General features: G+C 38.9%; 1 protein-coding gene across 2 annotated transcripts in view; it reads right to left on the bottom strand.

The window, feature by feature from the left end:
- The window catches only part of gdpd5b (glycerophosphodiester phosphodiesterase domain containing 5b), a 39,576-nt gene that overhangs the window by 10,379 nt on the left and 5,195 nt on the right, over window positions 1–24,002 (bottom strand). For both annotated transcript variants that reach the window (XR_006843467.1, XM_046390346.1), the window contains exons 2-7: window positions 13,881–14,054; window positions 4,401–4,504; window positions 2,858–2,951; window positions 2,573–2,632; window positions 2,066–2,164; window positions 1,217–1,310 (exon numbers count right to left, since the gene is read on the bottom strand). Coding sequence is in view for 1 of the 2 variants with exons in the window: in XM_046390346.1 (XP_046246302.1) it covers window positions 1,217–1,310; window positions 2,066–2,164; window positions 2,573–2,632; window positions 2,858–2,951; window positions 4,401–4,504; window positions 13,881–13,997 (568 nt within the window). In the remaining variant the exon portion in view is untranslated. The remainder of the gene's footprint in view (window positions 1–1,216; window positions 1,311–2,065; window positions 2,165–2,572; window positions 2,633–2,857; window positions 2,952–4,400; window positions 4,505–13,880; window positions 14,055–24,002) is intronic.

Here is a 24,002-nt window from a genome sequence, read left to right on the forward strand (position 1 = left end):
GGGGCATTATTTTTCAGAGAATATTGTCATGGTGAAATTCACTTTTAGATTAATTACATTGTGAGAAGATTCACCTGTGTGGCCAGCAAGTAATGCAGTTCATATGTCAAGCTTGTCTCTTTTAGTAAACATCCAAAACATGGACATAAATAAACTAATTAAAGCCACAGCACTGACATTCATGTGAAAATGGTGATGTGAAATATTTTATGTTTTGATTTGTACCCAAAAGGACATTTTTGAGCAATTTAGGCCGCTTGTTTAGTTTTCAAAGCGATGTGTGACGCAAATAGTTGCTGTAAATGTGGGTAATGTTCAGTACCATTTATAGCTACTCAGTGGCCAACAACATTGACATCAGTGGCCAAGGAGACACACTCTCCCCTGTATCCACCTCAGTGTAAGTGAGTGATGAACGGTATGTGAGTTTGTAGGTGGGAAAACACACGCACGCACACACACACACACACACACAATGGAATGTATTTCTTTCAAGGTCAGCTCTGGGGCACAGTTGAGTGGACAACTCTTGTTACACACAGGCAACTCGCAGCCTTCATCCATCCATCCATCCATCCACACACACACCCGCTCACCCTCTTTAGTATTCAGACTCCACTCTGCATTACAGCAAAGATGCTTACGTGGGTGTAAAATCTGGCAAAGACCTTTCCACCTCATCAAGTCCCTCCAAAAGCTGAACCTAAAATGTAGCAAAGGACTAAACATCCCTTTTACTAAGTTAGTTAAATATCTCTCACAGTTCAAAGGACAAACTGCGTTCATAAAAAGCCTATAGTTACATGGAAGTAAAACTTTCTGTGCATCCCTTCAGGTTAATGAGAACTTCTAAAGACATGATTTGATTCACATGACTGGCAGACTTCACTTACAATGATGACACTATCCGGCTTCAGATTTTCCTCAGAAGAGAGTAACATTAGAAGACAACAACAAACTGACTTTTAGTTCTATTCTACAGACACGCAAAGCAGCAACAGAATACGCGCTAAGAGCTGCTTATCCTCAGACCGAGTCCTGTGCTCAGGGAGGAAACAATCCGAAGTGTCCAGGCTGGAAAACATCACATGAGCTCGCAGGAATGTTCGTTATCTCTGACACCCCGGGTGGAGGTCCTGGCCTCTGTCTACATAGTGTTAATCATTCACCACTTTTCAAGAGCAACTTGTATTATGTGCTGCAGAAGAAATCGTACTTGTTTTTTCTGCACGAGCGACCTGTCCAGCCACAATCCATGACAGCGCTGTGACTGCAGCAAGAGCTCCGATGTGCAGGAACGGACCTGTGGCCTGGACGCAGGTGTGAGACAGAACAGAGAGGAGGTAGAAGGGACAAGGACAATGAAAGAGGATATAGAGAAATGGAGACAAAGGGGAATTAAAGTAAGGGAAAAAGAGAATCAGGGTTTACGAGACATGGCAGTGAGTGAAGGAGTAGAGTAACAAAGATAAAGACAGAGAAGCATGGAATTACAGACATCATCTGTGGTTAAGACATCGGTAACACTATTCAGAGATAATAGCTATTATTTGTAGAGGCATTCAATTTTAATGGCATCATTTTCAAGGGAATTGCACATCCACTTCAATAAACTCAGAGGACAGTAATTAGAAGGTCCTCTCAACTCCTTGCATATCTTATAGTTGTTGATTGTCAGTAAGATAAATGAGTGTTTTGTCACTACATTACTATATGTCATTTAAACTATTGCACCTATTGTTTGTGGCAATGTCGACTATGGAAATATAATGACAAACATTAATCATTACACAATTGTAAACTATCCCTTCAGTGTGCTTCTAAGGATATTTTACAAAGAGAACAAAAAACATGTATATACTATGTACACATGATGCAGCGGATTCCGCTGGGGCTGACTGATACAGATACTGGTATATCAGAAGAATACCAGCTTTAAATAGGCACAAGAGAACTTTCACTCAAAAGAGAAAGGGACATAGTTTAGTACTCAGGCTTGGCATCAGCTATGATGTCAAGCCATCAAAAGAGGCTTTGGGGCTTTCCTGTGTTTCAGTCTGCTCACCTGCAGGGAGATGGGGATGACATCCCACTCTTGCCCCCATGTTTGATTGATGGATATCACCCCAACAACGGTGGTGAGGAGAGCAGCAGTCACTCCAATCTGTGTGGACGAAAGGGGAGACATGCAGAAAATCAGACAGAGAGGCTGTCACTCTGAATAAATGCATGTACACACCCATACAAACACACAAGCCACAGAATAACTCCATAGAGCACCCAGTCATTTCCCACGCCAAGCAATGTTTGGTCATTGTATTTGGTTTGCTGATAGCATATTAGACAGGGTCATTTACTGGGCTTTCACAGTCCTCCTAGGACAACGTGATCCAAACTGTAAGTTCAGGATAAGTTCAGCTGATCAGCAATGAAAGAGCACACACAAAGGCACCAAGCAAGCAGATAAGTATATAAACAGACACACATATTACAACACAGAGAGAGATACATATGTAAAAACTCACCCATCCCATTCTAACTCAGTTACTCAGTCTCACTTTTGGCATATTACCTTATGAAGCCAGTGCAAATTTAGTTGTTGTCCAAGTGCAATATGGCAAAGGGCTAAAACCTGAAAATAGGGGAAAAAAAAAAAAAAAAGACGTAAGAGTACAACTTTCAAAAACTGGTCTGGCAGCCTCACAGATTTCAACTTGCTTAACATCGCCACGTATAATGATTAATATGTCTGGCAACACATGCAAACAATTCAAAAGCAACTAAATCACAACCAGGGCATTATGATAAACACAGCATGAATAAAATCTCCTCAGTGAATACTTGATGTAGCACTGACCATTAAAAGTGCAATGTAGGTGAAGCCAGCAGCAGTGGTGGCCAAGATGGGAACAGTGCCATCACTCCACTCCCCGGAGCGGTTGTAGAGGAACCTGTAGGAACAAGAGAGTGAACAACATGTCATGTACTCAGGTAAAAGGAAAATTAAAAAAACAAAAAAAGAGAAACAAAACAAAGATTTGGAGTGAGTCTTGAGCACATCAAGTATTCTAGCTTAAAGCTTTTTTGTTGCAATAAAGCCCAACACAATAAAGACAGCAGACACCATTATGTGACTGTAATATTAATGGCTGTGTGGCCAATTATTGACAGATAGATGGCAGAACATAAGAGGCCTGCAATGCCACTTTTGCTTTTACAAACAAAAACAGACATAGCTGCTCAAAAGAGCAAAGAGTGACACTGGCTGCATTAATAGGTTCACAGCTACAGAGCAAAGTAAATGAGTGTGTGGTATGTGTGTTCTGACATGACAGCTTGAGCCTATGGCACTAATTACAAAGTCTTATCGGTGACTCCAGAGGCACAGAGCCACAATAGGGTCACTTGGTGTGGATGCTCCTAGCCCTTTGTGAATATATTTATACTGCAGATGGACTGAGACACTCCCTGCTGCTAAATCTCTCAAACATGTAAGGGCAGGGATGTCATCTCTGTGATTATCTATGCAATCCATACAGGAATTTTATATACTTCCTATTAAAAAGTCACAAAAGCTGACCTCCAGAGATTAATAACCACTAGTGAGATTGCTGATAAAACTGGACTGGGGTGGTTGTTTGAAGAGCTGAAGGGGTGTGGGAGTGTTGAGAAACATAATAAAGATATATTAAAGATAAAAGAGAAAAAATAAAAGGGGTAAATGAGGGGAACTACATGGGGAGGAAACACCAGAGCAGATAATGGAAGGAAACAGAGGATAATAATACGAGGAAAAGGTGACATTGTCGAGGCTACTGAGAGCAGGTGAGAGGGGGAGGGGAAATGTAGCTGGAGGAAAAGACCAGGGCATTTGAAATTATGGGACACAGACAGCAGCAACCATTTAGCACAGCATTTGCTTATATTTTCTGTTAGTAATTTCACTTTGAGGACAGTAAGTCAAATATGTATTTTGAATCTCAGTAGCCCTTTTTTATAAGAAATCATGGGAATTCTTGTGCTTTAAGAAAATCTGTACATGTGGTTTTGCACTAAAACATCTTATGCTAATAGGTAAGGAATATGTCTTACCTTTACCAGCTTTTAATGTTTGTTTTGTCACATAACCTAGAAGTCACATTAAAGTGGCTTGGGGCTGTGTCATTTACAGAACAGGAAATACTGGGCAAGCTATCTGTGTTATGTAATGGTATAATCTGTGGTGGCTGGGTTGTCTCTGCTCAGATTACGGCAGAGGACAGATTAAACTGATGATTGAGGAAATCAACAAGCCGAAAAGCACGGATAGAATGTACTTACAGCCGAAACAATATGGTGATAGACCGGATGCAGTTTGACGTAGCAGCGCATGGGAGCGCTGGGCTTGGCTGTGTACTCACCAGTTGAACTCATTGTAGTCATTATGTGCCTCCCACCAGAAGTAGAACCAGACCAGCAGCAGGCAGAAGGTTAACAGGAGGATGAGGGACCACAGCAGCTCCCACTGTACACATGCAAAAAATAAATACAACTAATTATTTCAGTGTATCCATTACACTTAATAGAAGATCGAGTCCATTTGATGATACTAAAAACACATTCACTGCTCAACAATACATGCCGAGCAGCTCAGAATGCTTCCAAATCAAAAGAGAAAACAAGATCTATTGAATTCTGCTGTCACAAAGTGATTACGCTGAATGTTTTCCAGACAATTTTTAAATCGGTCTGATGAGCACAACTTCAGCTTGATCAGAAGATCTTCAAAGACCAGCAGAGTTCACTGGAAGTAAACTTTCCACAAACTTACCTATGTGGTGTAAACCTGGCTGCTGACCTTTACTGAGAGTATTCCCCAATACACTTTGCTCATTATCATGGAATGACTTTTAATAACTTCAGACACAAGAAGACTAATTACTGTCACCCTCTGCCATGCACTTTTGTACCATGGCAAATATTAAATCGGCCCCATCTTCAGAAAGAGAAACACAGCTCTGGACCATTCTCAGGGGGGATACGAGCAGGCCGACGTGCTCATCTCAGCGAGTCAGACTACAACCCTTTGACCTTTCCACAAATCACAGAAAATTGCTCTTATTTCAAAGAAAACTAAGTACACCTGAAAGAACTGAGCAGCAGCAGTGTTGGCCCACTTAAAAACTTAAAACGTGCTAATAACCTGAGATAACTAACACACACGTGTTGATAGAAGCCTCTAGGTTAAAGCATAGAGGCACTTCAAATACCTGATGCCAGTGAACACATGAAGTGACATGCCGTGACAAAACCACACACAGTTTGATCACATTCTTAGATAAAAGAAGAAGTTAGGCTTATTCAGTGACTTTCCTTTTTGATTCTACATAATCTGGACTGATTGCACATTTTGACTCTCTTCTTTGGAACTCTATCTGGAGAAACAAAGTGTCATCTAATCGCATCAAAAGATCAGCTGTAATTTTCTAGCATGTCTTTAAGAAGGTGAAGGCCTTTGGCCTAATATGTGCACACATTTGCCAAAATAGTAAAGGTCTATTTACATAACACTGATGTGTTTTTTTATTCCCAAAACCACTAGTCATTTATTTGATTAGTTAATCAGGATTCTGATAATGAAGGACAAAAAAGGCCAAACATTCACTGTTTCCAGTTCCCCAAGCGTGAGGCTTCACTGTATCACTCTAAACTCTTATCTTTGGGGTCTGTCCTGGTGTTTGCACAGAAAAGTGTTTGCTCCAAAAACCCAGTGATTAACATTTTATAAACAGATTAATCCATACGTGTTTGCTATCTAAATCACATGTGTGTGACCACAGTGTGCACTGTGATGTAAAAGTAAAGACAGTTCAGCAATCTAAGCATTTCACCTTGAATGCACCACTGGTGTCTGCACTGAGGATCAGATTATTATCGTGTCCACCAGCTGATGCGACTCACAGGTAAGATAGTCTGCTTGATCCGTTTATATCTAGTCTCATTCACAGTATGTCTGCTTTCTCTCACAAAATCTAAATGCCTTTTAAAAGCTAAATATGGAAGTTTTGAATCATGATTCAATCCACTGCCTGAAAGTGCAGCGGTTGAAGGTCATGTTTTGATCTGAAGCTTGTTTAAAGAGCTTTCTCATATTTTTAATATTCAGACCTGTGGCCAGATTTAATGTGGAAATCATGATGGTATAAAGATGTATTATTTCATTTCTGGGCATGGTTTTATGGCATAACCAAGATCAGTTGCACAAATAAGGGAAACAAGCCCAGGGGGAATGCTGATTCAATACCATCTCATATTTGGACATGGTTTCTGAAGTACATTTCAGAAGAGCAAGAAAAATATTATGTAAGAAGGTTCACTTACATCAAACAATATGGGCAATGTCCCTGAAAAATTGTTTTTCCAGTCTTGGATGGAAAACACTTCCCACAATTATTTTCCAAAGAGCAAATGCTGTTTAATACTTAAGCTGATTTTATTTTCATTATTTATCTTCCACTGCAAATGTTTAAGCCCACATACATCTACCTACATTCCAATATGTCGTCTTATGACAAAGAGCACAGCAAATCATTTTAAGGTGATAAAAAGGTTACCATGGTCTTTGTAGGAGGCAGCTGTGCTTGCTGATGACAAATCATCAACCCTGGTTCCCATGGTCCTTAATGACTACCTAGAAACACCTGGGCAATCCAACCTTGCTACTGAGACACAACAATGTTCACTCACACCCTTTCATTTCTGCTTCCTATTTCTCTTCGTGGATTATGATGGATACAACCCGAGATGCCACTGGAAGAGCAGTGATTGTGTGCTCGAGGAGTTAAGAGCCCTAAGCCCTAATTTGTCCAATCACCCAATAAGTTGTATGCCAGTGTCATTTCTGGGATCTGATGCAAAAAGTTTGATTTCATTAGCTATTATTAACTGATACGGTTATAATGAAAATATGTAATAACAATGATATACCATTGATGGGTGAATTACTTTATGCCTCAGGTGATCTGTGCTTTTCTGCTTCCCATTTCTCACGGTTAGTTTCACACACATGACAAAACTGTCCAAGTGACAAGTCCATGACTTTTCTCCTTCCTCAATTCAGAGAAAGAACAATTCAGAATGGAAAAGAGAAGAGAATCTTATGCACCAACCAGTGCAGTTTATTAGGTCTTTATTCTTAAGGAGTGGACATGTTGTATGGGTTGCCTGCAGTCCTACACTTTATTTAACTATGTACAGCTACATGTAGCTGAGAACAAAAACTGTTTAAACAAGACAGTGTCAAAAATCTGCATTTTGGAAAAAATTTAGCACCTTGTTAGGTCTGCTCTTTGTGTTTGCCAGCTACCTCAGCAGCAGTGCTTGTCCAGTCTGATGCAACTTGTCCTGCTCTCGTGACATCACATTATCATTCTGCATGGCTGGCATTTCATTTGGGTAAATCAGCCCATAGCACAGACTGACAGTGCAGCAACAGAAATCTATCAGACCTCCACAAGCTCTGGGAAGTCTGAAGAGCAGTGTAGGCCAACAGCCATCTGTAATTTGTTCTAGCAATTACCATGAATGGTAATGCTGATTCTTTCTCCTTGGAGAAATCATAGAGGACAAAAGGGACAAGTTCTCCTTTGGGAAGATTCAGAGTTATTGAATTAACTTTAATTCAAATCAAATTATGTGGTGCGCTGTAATTAAAAAGTAGTTCAAAAATATTCAAATTACTTTTTAAAGCCATCATGCACCATTTCTATAGATACTCTGAAAATGTAGTCTAGACAGCTGCAATGGTTAAGATTACTCTTTTTAATAAACAGTGAACAATGAGCTTCCTAAACCAAAATGCTAAAAAGCCTTCAATCCCCTAAGTCCACTGCTAAAAACAGAAAGATCAAATGGATCAAGGATAAATTCATTGCAGCATTGTAAACACTCATATTAAAACCAAAAATGAATACATTCCTCAAAGTGCACCAGCTGCTCTTCACTCACTAAACTCTCGGCAAATGGTTGTGTCATAAATACTATAATCAAACAATTTAATACGACTTCACAGACATTTTTCAAATGAGACATCATTTAACAAGGCTTTGCTCTTGCTAAATTATGGAGCAGGACTGCCGCACAACTTTATTTTTTAAAGCTGGGTGTGAAACTGATTTGTCATTCCTGACTCATCACTGTGTCAGGGGAAATCACCTCAGTGATTCAACATCTGGAAAAAGCAGGTGTTAAAACAGAAAGAGAGTAGACAACTTTGGCCCTTCTTCAGAGACAGTTAAATGAATAATAATAATTGTGTCAATAATGACATGTTGCAGTAAATTAGAAATGTGCACTTTATAGTCTGTTCAGAATTGATTTTACCTTTCTGCTTCAGTCAGTGGCTTTCTACATGGATTTACTATTTGTCCTAACTTGTATTGACTCCCAGGATGTCCAGGACAGTACATAACTGAAGCAGCCTATAATCTTACAAACCAAAAGAGTCCCACATAATTCTGGGAGGCCTTTTCAATTATAGCACTGATGTTCTTGTTAAGCCAACAAGTTATTTAATTGATATGTCTTCACACTGTGTGATCATAGCTCTAAAATAGTGTCTCCTTTTTATTTCAAGTTCTGTAAGAGAGAATGCTTGAGCTCACTGCTTTCCACAATGCACAATATAAGTCTGACAACAGCCCAGCATCTATTGTAATACCTCACTAAACTAAATTATGCTCTATTAGTTCTAATATATTCAACAGTAGGCAGAAATTGCTGGCAATTCACAACATATCAGTCTAGATGGATAAATAACACTCCAGGTAAGAGGGAAAAAATTTGCATTTTCAATTTTGGGGTGAAAAGCTCCTTTAAACAATGCAAACAAAAATACCATCTACCTTGTTGTGCATCTAAATAAATAAATAAATAAATACCTGGAAACTGGTGTCCCGAAGATAAATAGTGTATTAAATGTGTACATTTATTCAAACTGTCAAACTTATAAGTATAGTGCAACCCTGACTTACTTAAAAAGATCACACAAGCAAGTATGTGGATTACTAGTGTAACAACAATTACACATACCGGAGCACGCTGGGCAGAGCATGCTTTTATGTAGAACTACAGTATTATATAAATGACAAGAGAAAAATACTTTGTGTGTGTGCTGGTTACTTCATCCATGAACAGCACTTGCCAAGAAACTCTCCTTGTGTCATGTGCAGTATGTCAACATGATGTACTGAAAGTTGTCAGCACACCAAAATCAGCACACGTCCTTCTGAACAGTTTTAGTGCTCAGCTGATGATGTGCTTCTTGCTGTGACATAACTCTGGAATTACAGTGCATGTTGACATATGACAAGATCAGTCATAAGAGGAGAAGACAAACAGTAACTAGTGTATTGGAAATCTACTGACATGCTCAAAATATCTGTTGAAACATAATACCATAATAGCTTAGAGAACATGCAAGTCAGACCAGTGTGTTACCTATGCTAATTTTTCAGCTATTTAACTCTATGTAATATGCTTCCATATGGATCCAATATAAACTATATTTTGACCTCCAGCATTAGGGTGTCCTATACCAAAACAAACATTCACATATACTCATGCTAAATCACTTCTGGTCGGATCATTTAAATGGAGAACTCTTCTACTCTATAGACAACACACAACTAAATTATGCATTCAATTAGATGACAGCTTGACTCAGCATGAAGCAATCTAACAAGCCAACACTGTGGAGAACAAAATACAGTGTGGGATGGTCCTGAATCAACTTGCTGTGAGAGATACTGCAGATATATACAAACAAACAAAAACATGTTGGGGTGTGTGAATAAACTTGGAAAACCTGGGAAAAAAAAGCAAAGCTGCTTTAGCTGCCACCATTTTGCTGACAGTGCTTCTTTTCCTGTGAGGGAAATGCACTGCCTTACATGCCTCTCTCTTTGCCTCCATCTTCACTGGATTTAACTGCTCAGTCCCTTGTCACATTCCTGAGCATATCCACATAAGTCCATGACATTTCACATACTGCTGCTGAGCACCCTTTCATAATGCAGCTATACCACAAGAGTGATACTCTGTTTAGGTCTAAGATTAAAAATATGATAAACACCTTCCTATACTGAACTGAGTCTTCATTTTGTCTGACATATCTTCAAGCTATCCTAAAATCAAAAACTGATTAATTGATGCCTGGCTACTGGTGAAGATTGGATTTATGGAATGTGGAAGTCTGGAGGATAAATATGATCCACAAATGGACCCTGTACCCCTGTAAAATTTGGGTGTGGTGGCGTGATTAACGCGAAAAATGCTCCCCCCCTCTCCATTAGCCAACTGATGTGCCATTGAGCAAGGCTCCTGTGTTTCACTGCATGTAATTTGCTGGGTGTTGCATGTGTGTTCAACTAAGGATGGGTTAAATGCAGAAGACAAATTCAGTGTGTGTATGTAAAAATATATACTGCCAATGAAGTGATTCTTATTATCTTCTTTATTTTCTATTTTATCATAATTTACAAAATATTTATCGTGCTGTATTGACGAAGCCTTGAAACTAGCGACCGAGACCAGAAAATAATGAGGAAATTTTTTTAGTGCGGTAATAAATCAAGTGAGAAATCGGGTCATTTTTTCATAAGCTTACACGCAATCTGACTTCTTTTTGCCGTCAGTGGAGTCACCCCCTGCTGGCCATTAGGAGGGCTGCAGGTTTTTTAGACCTTGAAGTGTCAACCACTTTTCAAACGGTTTATGCAGGAAAACTGCTAAAATAGCAGTTACATATATATTATAATATATAATAGATGTTCTATCTTGTTAGCAAAAGGAAACAACAGCTAGACAATACCAAAACCTAATGTTTTACAAGAATCAATTAACACAACCTAAGGATTTGTGTTAATACTTCTACTTCTACCAAGGCAAAATCTATATAATTAAATATCAACATTTCTTACATTACAAACATCCCTAACCATCCATCTCACCCTCAGCCTCTTTATTGCATCACCTCACATGTGAGTTATTGAAGCTTAGACTTTTCAATTTGACGCCTACAAGTGAACAAGTATATGATCAGGCTCACAAAATTCTTGCTAAAGAAAAATTTTCACTGGAAAATGACCTTCAGTAATAGTTACCAGTCCAAAACAAAAAGAAACTGAGTGCACGCAAGAAAAAGGGCACAACTGACTCCCATTCTTCATCTTCAGGACTAATGAAGACCACAAGATCACTGACAAATGAAGGTAGAGCAGACTTGCTTCCATTTTTAAAGCCTTTGTGTGACTGAATGGTAAAGACTGGCTAAATGGAAATACTTTCAATTATTACTGAGAACAGATCGGCTTGCACTGCATGACGTGGGCTGTCTTCTTACAAAGCACCTTGAACACAGAGAGAAGCAGCTTCACTGAGACAGTCAGTCAACCTGAATGGCTCATTATAGTGAACAAAGATGAAAAAAGGAGAGATGTGGCCTGATCCACTTGTGGATTATGAAGGAGTCCACAGTTGTTTCAATGTGAGATTCTCAGTTATCAAGCTTCTGTGATTCACTCAGGTGCAGTTACATGTGTGATTGGTCACAGTTTGTTTATTGGAAAGGTTACATATGCAGACTTAAACTGTATATCATCACGTTGACCTATGCTAGCAAGCTTTTCTCAATGGAAATATGTAAGAAACAGAAGATTGCACAGGCCTGTTGCTTCATTCATCATAATTATTGAGAGCACTGAGACAAAGCTACAACCTATAATTATACTGACTGTTTTCAGTTCTATACACTGATTGTGAACACAAATTAAAAGAATATTGAAGAGAAAATGGCCACTTGCTGACTAAGTGACTAAAGCCTAGTGCATATGCCTGGCTGTGTTTCTTACACTGGGGTCAAGACAAGTGTTATCCACCACCACATGGTCAAAACAAAGGATAAGCACTGTGAACAGAGAATGCTGACTGTGCACTATCCTATCAGTTGGCCTGAAAGACAACCACTTGCAACAGGAAAGAGAGCTACACAGTGTCCAGTTTCCTGCAAACAGGAGGGAAAAAAAAAATCAATTTCTTTATTTAGCTCTGCTTTTTATATGATCCAAGTCTCTATGTTATTTATGACTGTTTGTTTACATTCCTAATGTAGATTTAATGCACACCATTTATTTTCTTAGGTGCATCTATGTATTCTGAATGCCATGAGACTATTGTCTGTGCCCTAGGCTTCTGTTTCTTTACAGTATGGTATGTGGGCATAAATAAATGATAAATTCCAAAGCATGCAAGTCCACACATGGGTATGTTGACTTCCTTCAGCTGACTCTGTTGCAGCAACATAACCTGTATGTCCTTCCAAAATAGCCAGTAGAGGAAATAAAAGGAAAGGTCAGGAATTCCTGATTTTGTGTAAGATGTAATACTTATCCTGGCATGTTCCACACTAGGGAAGAGCACTGCGCTATTGTGTGGTTCGGAGTTGAGTTCTGTAACTGTTCTGGTTGCACACTTTGGCTTAAGCTATGAACGTTGTAATTTACAAATAAAACATTCATTAAAAAGTACTATTTAAAATGCAACCATTTATATTCATATCTTTCAATAATTTACATGCAAGACATGCAACTCTAACAACCTTACACTGAGAAATTTATGATAAATACGACTTCTATACAGAATAACTGTTAACTGTTAAGATATTCCACATTAAACAACTGCCAGGCCTGTAGCTCTATGTCAAATCCATTATACAAAAAACACTGGATGGGTAATATTCATTATGAAATCTGATCAAACTCATTAAAAATGTGCAGAATGTAGAGGATGACAGATGACTGGAAACAGTGGAGTACTGTAATGTAAAATGAGCCTCTATGTAGAAAGCTCAAGGTTATTGGATGGGGGACAAGTCAGCAAGGACATATTTGGTCAGAGATAATTGTTCTTGGTAAATCAATGTTGAGTGAAAACATCTAAGGACAAGGAGGTGTAAGTGTGCACACTGTTGTGAATGCCAGGGACAGGTTTAAAATGGTTTTTCCTCACTATTGCAGCTAGCAACAGAGGACCTTTACAATTTTTTAACTTCCTACACAGCATCTTGTTAGTCAGAGCTGTGAAAATACTTCCATCAGTGAATCAGCTACAGTAACAGCTTTTAAATTTGGCAGCCAAAAATCAATGAGGAATAACAATTTTATATATAGACATGTTTCTGATGAAAATGTTGTTGTTGTTTGTTGGTCACTGAAAGACGTACAAAATAGACAAACACTGCAATGTCTAATTCAAATTCACAGAAATTCACATTTAAAAAAAAGGGAATGTCGTTTAAAAGCTGTTTAAGCTGATATTTGATATACTATCTCAATGTCCCACCATTCAGCTATCACGAAAAATGACCTTGACTTGATCAGGTCTCATTCAGTGCCAACCTGATGTAAGCACATGTACAAGTATGCTATTTATAATTATCTTGTTAGATAATCAATGACAGCAAGCAGTTTCACTGCTTTGTTAACAGTGCTGTTTTGACAATTCCATGTACCTGAGCACCATCAAAATGTTTTTCTTTTTGGTTTCCAGAGAAAAGGTTATCTATGATCCCTGAAGTAAATCTGTAAGGTGTATAAAATTCAGACATGCAATAAAATGCTAAATAATCAGTCAAATGTGATAATTGTGCGTCAACAGATCAGCTGCTGTGCTGAAGTCATACATGAGTGATGTGTATCGTCTAGTAGCCATCAGGTACATGTGCTGTATCTTGCACTATTATGTCATATGTTATGATGTCAGACTATATTGCATTAAATGTCAGGAAGGAAAATGTGTTTTTTTGGTGTAGTTCATCCACAGAAGGGCTTTTCATCCCCTCTCACCTTGGTAGTGTCATCATGGGAACGTTGATAGCGTTTCCACCGGCAACCGTAGATCCCAGTGATACATGACAAACACAGCTGGCGCTCATAGACCTGGAGGGGTTGGTGTTTCACCATGCTCCTTCAGTCAGTCCTGCTTCCAAAGCTCTAACATCCCACTGACTGCAAGATGTCCTGAAAGAAAACCAAAAAACATGAAATGCTAGCAATGATGTTGATGCAAACAGCATGATTACAAAATGCTGAAACCAAAAATACCAAACTGAACAATCAATGCAACAAAGTCACTAGAGAACATGTCTGGCACTCTGATAGAAAACATGTGCTGGCTTGAAAAGCACCATGCTTTTATTACAAAGCCCAGTCTCAAATTAAGACCTTGTATTCCAGCTCCCGTTTCCAATGACAACTGAGACTGCTAGGAGCTTTCATCAATATGATCAAGGAAAAAAAGGAGAATAGAATTGAAAGGGCTTGGCAAACTGACTATCTACTGAACATCACATTAAATTACAGTGACAATGAATACATCACACAGTCACTACATATCTGGGCCAAAGGCAGCATGTAGACCCCATCTCTCCCCTTCATGTCAAACTGAGAACAAAAGCCAGACAACGAAAAGGCCAACAGACATAACAAAGATGTAATGCAACAGTGACATTTTAGCAAAAGCCTTAAACTTACAGTATAAACAATAATTCTTGCAAGTCGCTTTGTTCATTCAAACAAGTGCAGAGGGATTTTTCACCTATCCTTCTATTTCTCAATCTCAAAAACAAGAGGTTTGTTGCATCATTTAATGCTTTATCTGAAATTTGTAGTTTGATAAAGGTCAGCATCAGGAGGGCATCCTACCCTGGTGCCTGCTCCAGCTATACTACCACCTCTCAGTAAAGACAAAATGAGATGATACTTGACAAGAAAGCCAGCAACCCTTTCATGACTATCTAATGCTGTGGTATTGATAGGATGTACGAGCTAGGTTGTACTGACTGTGAATGATCAGAATTATAACTCAGCCCTCCCAATGAGCTGCTGCTGATTCAGCACTGAGACTCTGTAATAATCTATAATAACAATAATGAAATGACAGCAGTGCTGACTGTTATCACAGTTTCCCTCACTCTCCAGGGACATGATGGAGCCTGTTGTGTTGTTTCTGCAGCACCTGCAAAACATTTTAATTTGGTGTAGAAAGTGCATCTTTGTGTTATGAAAGCATACACTGTGTATAGTTAACAGAACCCCCTTCTGCTAATTATAAATAAACATGATGTGTACACACACAAAGACAGCAATTTAACTGGTGATATTCCTCTTTCCTTGCAGTTTGTAAAGTAGAGCCAGCCATTTCTAAGTCACATCTAAGGTTTCAGCACATTTATGCATGATAACAACACTCTTCCTGCTGTAATCAGGCTCTGGGCAGCTGCTCATTAGCATCTGCAGCATCTACCACATTTCCTGTCATTAGTAAAACTGCTCTGAGGAGGGCGGGCCTGACCCGAGGGTATAATGTAACTGGCCCACCCCAGCAGGACAACAAAGGTCTTGACAGGCAATGTGCAATGCTGCTCTATGTGTTTAAATGAAGTGTTAAGATTTACTCTTTAAATTCACATACAGCAGCTGTAATTACACAAAAGGCGTCACCAAAGAAACAACATTGGCATTAAGCCTAAAAACTGAAGAAGCACATATGCACAGAACACTTGAATAATTTTTTCAAGTCCAGCAATTAAGTCTAAACTATATCAATTTATTGGAAAGAATAACATCAAAATGGTAGAATTAAATGCTGTATTTAGCTGTAAAAGTACACTATTTCTGGATGATTCTTGAACATTTGAAGTACAGTCAGTAAATGTGCTGTGTGTACCGAGTGAGGACAATGAGAATCAAACCCCTGACACTGGCACTGACTGATACCGGACAAACAGACAAGAAGAACGGAGAGAATCACTTTTTCATTCTTCCAAAGGCTAAACATAAGTCAGTGCGTTAGCAATAATCACCTTATCCGAACCTCTACATTGTCCAACAAAAAGCTCAAGTAGCCTTATTCAGTAGCTACATTTTAGACCATAATCAGATCAAGAACTGCTTGTCTGCTGGCATAGTCATTGTGCTTGTCTGATATTTCTTCTGAATAAATCATGTCTGTCAGATGGATGGACATCACAACTTTGAAAGCATAGGATTTTGGATTTTGAATAAAAATTGCAAAAAACAACATAAAGCAGAAAATCCTGTTGTTTTTTAGCTTACCAGCAAGGTTCTAAATGTCACTGGCAGTAAATCTAAGGTTCAAGCTCACGTAATGCCAACCATGGTGAATATCGCTAGTGGTCTGACATGTTTGTTCATGACAAGAAACATCAAACATTAGTTAATGAATTCCCAAGAAATTCACAGCAGATACTGGAAGCAGACAGAAGACTCGACCCACTTTCTATAACTGTTTACCCACAGGGTCGCTTGCAGCCCACTGCCATGTATAAACAATAGGTCGACCAGTCAGTTTTGAAAGGAAGATATATTAACAATAGTTTGCGCAGGAAGGAAAGTTAACTAATAGGCCAATATCGCCCGCCAATCCTCAACTGCAGAAAATAAATCTGACACTATCTGAAATGAACAGTCTCCAAATCTATAAGAAACTGTACAACCACTGAACTGAACAGCTAACTGTAAGTAATTCAGAAATACTTACAGAACTGATGAAACTGTGAAATAAAATCTATATGGGAACAACTTTTTTTTGAGAAATTATTTTCCACATAAATCGGTAATTCCAGTTGAAAAGATGACCGGTGGAGGTTGAGATCCGCTGATACCAACAGTCTGTAAAATGTGAAAATAATACAATAATACAATAATCAATCAGCCAAACCAATTAAGTGTCTGCAGTGAAATCATCCATGTTAAAGAATAAGCTCACATAACCCTTTTGATTTAGGTAAAAATCTGGCCTTTTACATCTTGCTTCTTTCAGATCAAACATTTTTCCTAAAATTAGTGGTAAGAATCTTAAATATCTTTTTTAAAAAAATCTAAAATTTGTTTCTAAATTTCATTCAGCATATAGGTGGCAGTAAATATACTTGGTAGAACACAAGTAAAATAAATCCACTGACAAACAAACTGAATCACATGATTCACTTGTACTGTCATGTCTGCACTTGGTGATGGTTGAGCAAGATCAACAACTCCAACATACTAAACAAAAAACAAATATAGCATACAAACCAAACCTGAAGAGACTGAAAAACAATTGCACAGCTAACGCACTAAAGCCCCATTGGTGTATTCAGTGAGGCAAACTAACAACCACTTTCTGCATGTCATGTCATGTTATCACTTGTTAACAAATTATAATGTTCAAACCTGTATCCACAGCAATGTCTCCATGTTGCTCCAGCACAGCGGTTCATGCGGTGTATGTTACAACATGTTTACCTCCAAAAGCTTCCATTCGTGCCAGTGTCATAGCCACTTGCATCCTCAAAGTCAAAAATATCACACACATCACTGTTGCTTCAACAGAGCTGAACATCAAACAGCCTTTTAATTCCAGCTATTTGATGTGGGAAATTATCATAATCAGGCAGAGCAGCACTGAGGCCACAGATTTTGTCACCTTAAAATGGGAGGTCTCATCCATTGTTTTACTTTGCAGTTAATATGCTTCAACTCTCCTCCACGCTGTATATAGGCTGAAGCAAAAGTGTTCCAGTTAATCCCTTTATCAGTGCAATGTCTTTCTGGAAACTCATCAGCTAAATATGACCCTGTGGACACAATTAATTCTTGAATAAGCTGCAATGAATCGGCAAAGTTAAGAAAACACAGCATGAGTAGTCATTTTCTGGAACTGTATCTCAGAAAAATGATTTTCATCCAAGACTCTACACATGCACTGTCATATTTTGCCAACATGGATGTTACACTTCAGACCACAGTAGGGGCAGAAGTGTGACCATCATGCAAGCTGCACTGTCACAGTGACTCACAGAGTCACAGACACAGCAACTGAGCCACCAACCTGTAACAACCAAGCACAAAATAAGGAAAGACCAACACCTCCCTCATGCTTAGTTTCACACAAAAATGTGGAATTTATATACATTGCCATCCCTTGAAACGACATTTCAGCTTCGGCCGGCTACGGGTTAATGAAAAGAGAAGCTATAAGAGTTGTATAAAACAGCCTTAAACAGCTGTTGTCATCTTCTTTTCTGCTGCATCATTTCCTCCAATCAAAAGGCACAGTGAAGGAAACAGTCTGCAGGAGAGGAAATGCTTCAGCAGTTTCTCAGCAGAAAACAGTGTCTTCTTCTGACCAAATAACTGAGGGACAAACAACAGAGAGAACTGGATCAAAGGCCGCTAGTCAGAAAAAAAAAAGTTAATAATAGTTTTAAAAAAAGGAACAAATTATCCTTATTTAACCAGTGCAATGTCATTCAACACACCAGTTATACATGCTCATTGTAATGTAATCAAGTATGACAGGCTTGTATTTATTTCCAATGCAATGTTCAATTACTGACTTTCTCACAGAAGAATTTATTAAAATGTGACTTTTCTCAAATTTATTCATTTTGTTTTTTTACACTGTGGAGTAGTGCAGCTTTCATGGTGGATGCCCCCCAGCTAGTAAGCTGTTGTGGGTTCAAACTTGCAATTCACCCTCTCCAAACATGACAAGTGTTGGATCATTGTTTTGGAGTTCCCAAAAGGGACAAAAAAATAACTCAACATAATCCTAAATGTTCTGGAGCTGAATGATTGTAATGTGGGAAATTCATTCCCTCATTTAACTCATTATCTAGCCCTGCTGAGCTTCTCAGAGCTTCTCAACAAAGAGCTAAACATGCATAATAAAGCAGCCCTAACAAAGCTAAAAACTGAAATCAGAAAAACCTGGGTCACAAGTGCAAAAAAATGTGCATTTTAGAAATTTACATAAAGGCAAAATGATGAGCAATTTGGTAGAGCTGAGAGTCAAAGACTCCCTAAAACAACAGAGTGTAAATCTTAACACAGCATCACGTTAAGGAATCCAATTAGCCTTGTGCAAATGGGCTTCCATTTAATCTTTCCCGGCTCCCTGCCATGTTTGAGTGACCTGAATTGCTTATTGAGATGTGCAATGGATACCAAGCACCATGGAGACTTGGCTGAACCATGTGGCACCAGAAGATGCCTGCGAGGGAGTTGATTAGTGACACATGGGCGATAAAGCCCATTCTAACAAGCAATGAGAGAGTCATTACATCAGTGCTGTTGAACCTGGCTCAGCAGCAACAGAGCACTCACTGTTGAGAGGGTGGAGAGTCAGTAGCCTTGGTATTGGTAGCTCATGCTTCTCACCTCTTCTTCTGTTCCATCTTCTGTTAATCTAATTGTTGCTGCTTACTTAAAGTTATCCCTGACGGATAAGCGGTATAGAAAATGGATGGATGGATAAATTATGACGGTGCCACTTTGCTCCATGTATTATGCTGTAGTTGTCACCTCAGCAAATCCGATCTAAAGTTCTAAGAGGAAAATGCAGATTTTAAATTGATCAGCCTTGAAAGGCTACAGACAAATAAGAGCAGATTATCATCTATGCAAACAGAAGGGAAGACATTTAAAGCCAGCTAAGTTTTTAATTCTTTTTGCCAAACAAAGCCTGGTGATTTTGCTGGGAAAACAAAAATCTGGAAACAACATCTTATGTGTCTATGTGCAGAAGTGTGCATGGCATGCCGCACAAACTAGAACTCATACTTCTTTATAACCCAAAGGAAACTGCTGTCACAAAGTAATTCTGTTGCAGTAAGATTATTCATAAAGGAGAGTGGTGGATCAGGGGAAATAAGAGCTCTAAGCTGTCTAAAAGTGAAGTCAGACTGCAGAACCTGTACTACATCCCAGCAGGAAAGTCACAACTTTTGCCTTATAAAAAATGTTGATTTCTTTCTACCACACAATATTGTAATTTAGCTTAATATTACGTTAGGCTCTTATTCCTCCATATGCAGACTACTCACAATGTATGTCACTTATTATTTTTGCCACTTATTACTTATGTATAGTGATGCATACAGTTAACTGCATCTTAAGAAGAGATTGGGAAATGACTACATATTTTAAGGCAGTCATGTAGTGAGCACCATCGAAGCTGAGTTAATAGGCTTGTGTCCACCATGTCAATTGGCTCATTCATGCGAAATGACTTCTGCGACCCTCAAAATAGCACTTTCATTTAGTGTCTGGAACCTGTAGGATGAGAGTAATAATCTGCTTAAAAGGTGCATCATATGTTCACAATCGATGAGTCTTCAGTAATGCTACCTTCAGTAGCTATGGAGTCAACTCTACAACACCAACTTAGTTGCTCCATATAGAAATCTGAATTTTCCTTTTATATTCTGATGTGAATCAGACTGGACAATAGGTTTACTCCTTGCCATCTTCATAAAGTGAAGATCACGCGATAAAGTAACAATATCGTAGTATAGCAACAAAAATATCAAAGATGCAAAAGCTATCAAGTAATCTAAATAATTGCAAACAAAATCTACAACACTCCTATAAGTCAGTGTGTTGGAAGGTAAAGAATGAATGGCTACAGCCTTTAGCCCACAGCTCCTGCTCATCCAGAATCTGACATCAAAGCCTTCAGAATAATAATAAGAAGAAAATAAGTCCTTTCCAATAAGCAGTTTGCTTGAAAAGGTAGACGTCAGGAAAATTATTGTTAAGATTTTTACTCTTCATCTCCAATGCTGGGCACAAGGAGGAAAAAGAAGGGGGAAAAAGGAGAGAGATTTCTAGATATATTTTTGGATAACCATGTCCAGATTCAGTTATAAATGGTTAACTGGATTGTAAATGAATGGAAGTTAAGAATGACCTGACATGTACAGGCACACAAATCTTGTTTATTTATATAATTCATGTTTTTACTGTATTTTCTTTAATGCACAAAAAATATATAAAAATGTTCTAATGAAACTCTGATTCAGTTGAGGGAGGAAAGCTGATTTGCACATTCATTGTTGCTTGTAATTCATGCAGGTGCAGCAGATGGCTGGACCTCTTAACAGTAGACATGAGGCTATGAGAGGCGACAGGTCTATGGGTCTTTGCTGGCACTAGTTCTTTCAAGTCTGCTTGGTGACCTTAAGAACAGTCCTTGACATATTCAGAAGAATGAATATAGTTTTAAGTCTAAGACCTGAGGCACAATGAATATTCAGTGATATAAATCTATGTTCAGGTCTCTCTAGTTCTCTCAAGCTTATTAAGTCAATATCAAAAAAAAAAAATTGGGTATTCAGCATATACGTGCTGAGAGTCATTGGTGCCACAATTTTCTGGTCTGACAAATCAGGATAGAAGAGTCCAAAGGAGGGTAGAAAAATGTTTACGTAAGGTTTCTTGGGTATTCAAATCCCTGGAAAGGCAATGGATTCTGAAAGTGCCAAATCGAAATATCAATAATCTTGAGATAATGTATTCTGTAAGAAAGTAAATGTAAGTAAGTTTTGGAAAAAGGCACCACCAAGCAGTCTTCAGAGCAGCTTACGCTTTACCAAAGTCATACATCGAACACCAGATTTAAAAGACAGTGCAGGACTATGCCTCTAAGAAATCATTATTGTGAGGCAAGATATTTTTGATACCAATAAACCAGCACAAAAGGACTACTGAACATCAGTTTGCCACGATTTTGGTAAACATCAGTGTGCAACAGAATTAGTAAAGCTGGTGGGAGGGGTATGGTACGAGAACATCCTGACAATCTGACACTTTGCTCATCAAACTGACAGCTCATCAGTCTGAAAAAATATGGGTCAGAGATAATCTGAGGAAAAATTTATCTAATCACAGTGCATCAGTGTCTTTAAATTAGAAAACTGACAACAGCAATAGGAAGTGACATTACTGTCACTTATTTCCATTATTAGAGCAAAACAAAATGAAATTAATGGCTGGTAGAAGAGAAAGGAATACACCCACTCATTTTGGTGTGGATGAGGCATAAGTGGGTCAAGTGATATGTGGAGATATTGCTCTCATTTTTCATCTAGAGAAAAATGATTTGTGCACAGTACATGAAGGTGGGCTACATGTTAAAGTATGAAGCCTCCTTCACGGACAGATCTAAAGTCTGTGCAAAGCTTTTTTTAAATGGAAAAGAAGAACGCTAGCTTGATGCTGCAGGGATACTGCTTGAAAAGCCAATGTGGACAAAGTTAACAATAAAGCCATATTAGGAGCTTTATGCAGCCCCCTCAATGGAAGTATTGGTTATTATTGATTTATGTGTTTTAGGTACTGCAAATGCAGTCCATCTTCCCCAAGGCATCAACTGATGTACCATGAAAATAAAAAAATCTAGCATTTCAGCAACATCCATTAGGTTTTTCCTATATCATACTAGGTGTCAGGGCCAAAAGCCTGAGTATTCCTGATGCTTAAGGCCACAGTCAGACCAAATCAGGCACTGCAGGGAAAACACAAGTACACCCATTCATTTCTAGTCTAGGTACTGTGTTAAGGCTGTGATGTAGTGGACCACAGTGCTTGCTCAAAAGCCAGTGATCAGACCAACGGCTTAAGTAATTAACACTAAGATGGTACCATTCAGTGTTAGGATGAAGACTGTAGTATTTGAACTGTGTTTGGAGTGCATCACGATGTAGAGATCACAATTCAGCAAACTACGATACTGTAAGCAAGGGGATATTCTGTTTCATATGTTTTTTTTTTTTTTAGACTAGTGACATGTGCTTACTTTCTCAAGCTGGAGTGGAAGAGTCAAACGGCTAAAGACTTACAACACTGTTATCAAGCTGTCAGGGATTCAAACACAAAGGTTAACCACTGTCACAACTCTTTGCATATAAACTGTTCATTGAAAATCAATAGTGTTTTTGAGAAAGTTTTTATCATGCTGAGAAGCGACTGCACCAGCAGGGAAGGAGAAATACTTTGTAAACTTGTTGCGGATAGAAGACTTGTTGCTTCCAACCTGGGAACTGGAAGTTGGGCATTTTCCAGGAGCAGTTCATGAACAAAACAATGACACTCTCCCAGTTGTGACCTCCCATACCACAGCACAATGATTCATCTGAATGAGGCCTGATATGCCTGTGTTATGGAGTAAGCGGCAAGCGGATCACTCGTATGCATGTTCTGGTGCAGAGGCACAAAGCAAAACATGTCAACTTCACAAGGAAATGTCCCGGTCATCTTTGAGGGGTTTGAACCCAGCTCCTTCATGCTGTGAGGTGACAGTGCTATCCTCTGATACACCACGCCACTGTTTGGGCAGCTGATGGTGTGTGGGCTTGAATAATTATCACCTTATAAGACTGCATGACACTGACTCTTGTCTGCTTAATGTATACTTACACAACGCTTTTTCATCAGCTTCAGTGCAGCCTGTGATTTCAGATGTCTGGAAGGAAACTGAGGGGAAGCACCCAGAACAGGAGGTGGATCCCACAGAGAAGATTATCAGGCTATGAAGAACTAACAGGATGGAATGTATTGGAAAGCTCTTAGCTGAATGTTTGTGTCCTCGATGCCCATACTTTCACTTTTCAAGCTGATGAGAAGCCATTAATCACAGCTAAATGCTCTGGTGTCACTTGTAACTTCCTTTAGAACTTTCTGCGTCAAATATCCAACCTAAAACTAACTTTATTATGGTGTTTAAACAGCCCTGAGCTGCAGAATGAGTGGTGCTGCTACAGCAGCAGCAAATTTGTTCAGCAACTAACTCAGTCACTTAACAGAAGCAAAGGGCAAGTGGCTTGCTTGCTTTCATAGCTGCTTTTGCCATAAAATGCCATGCGACAAAATGGGGGTGCAGGGGTCTTTGCCAAGTCAAAATCATTTCAGCAATTCACTGCTGAGAATTGCTCCCTTTCTACAACAGAGATGTGTAATCATGTTGCAAGGAAGCAGAGAGCACTCAGGTTTTTAGCAGAAAATACAAAACAGTTCTTTGGCCAGTGAAGTTGTAATCATTGAAATCATCAATTGTACTTTCTGGATGGTATGAAAACTTGGCACAATAGCTGTCTGGCAGAAAACTTTCCACACTTCACTGCA

Source organism: Scatophagus argus, chromosome 5, assembly GCF_020382885.2.
Source record: "Scatophagus argus isolate fScaArg1 chromosome 5, fScaArg1.pri, whole genome shotgun sequence".
Classification (NCBI taxonomy): Eukaryota; Metazoa; Chordata; class Actinopteri; family Scatophagidae; genus Scatophagus; species Scatophagus argus.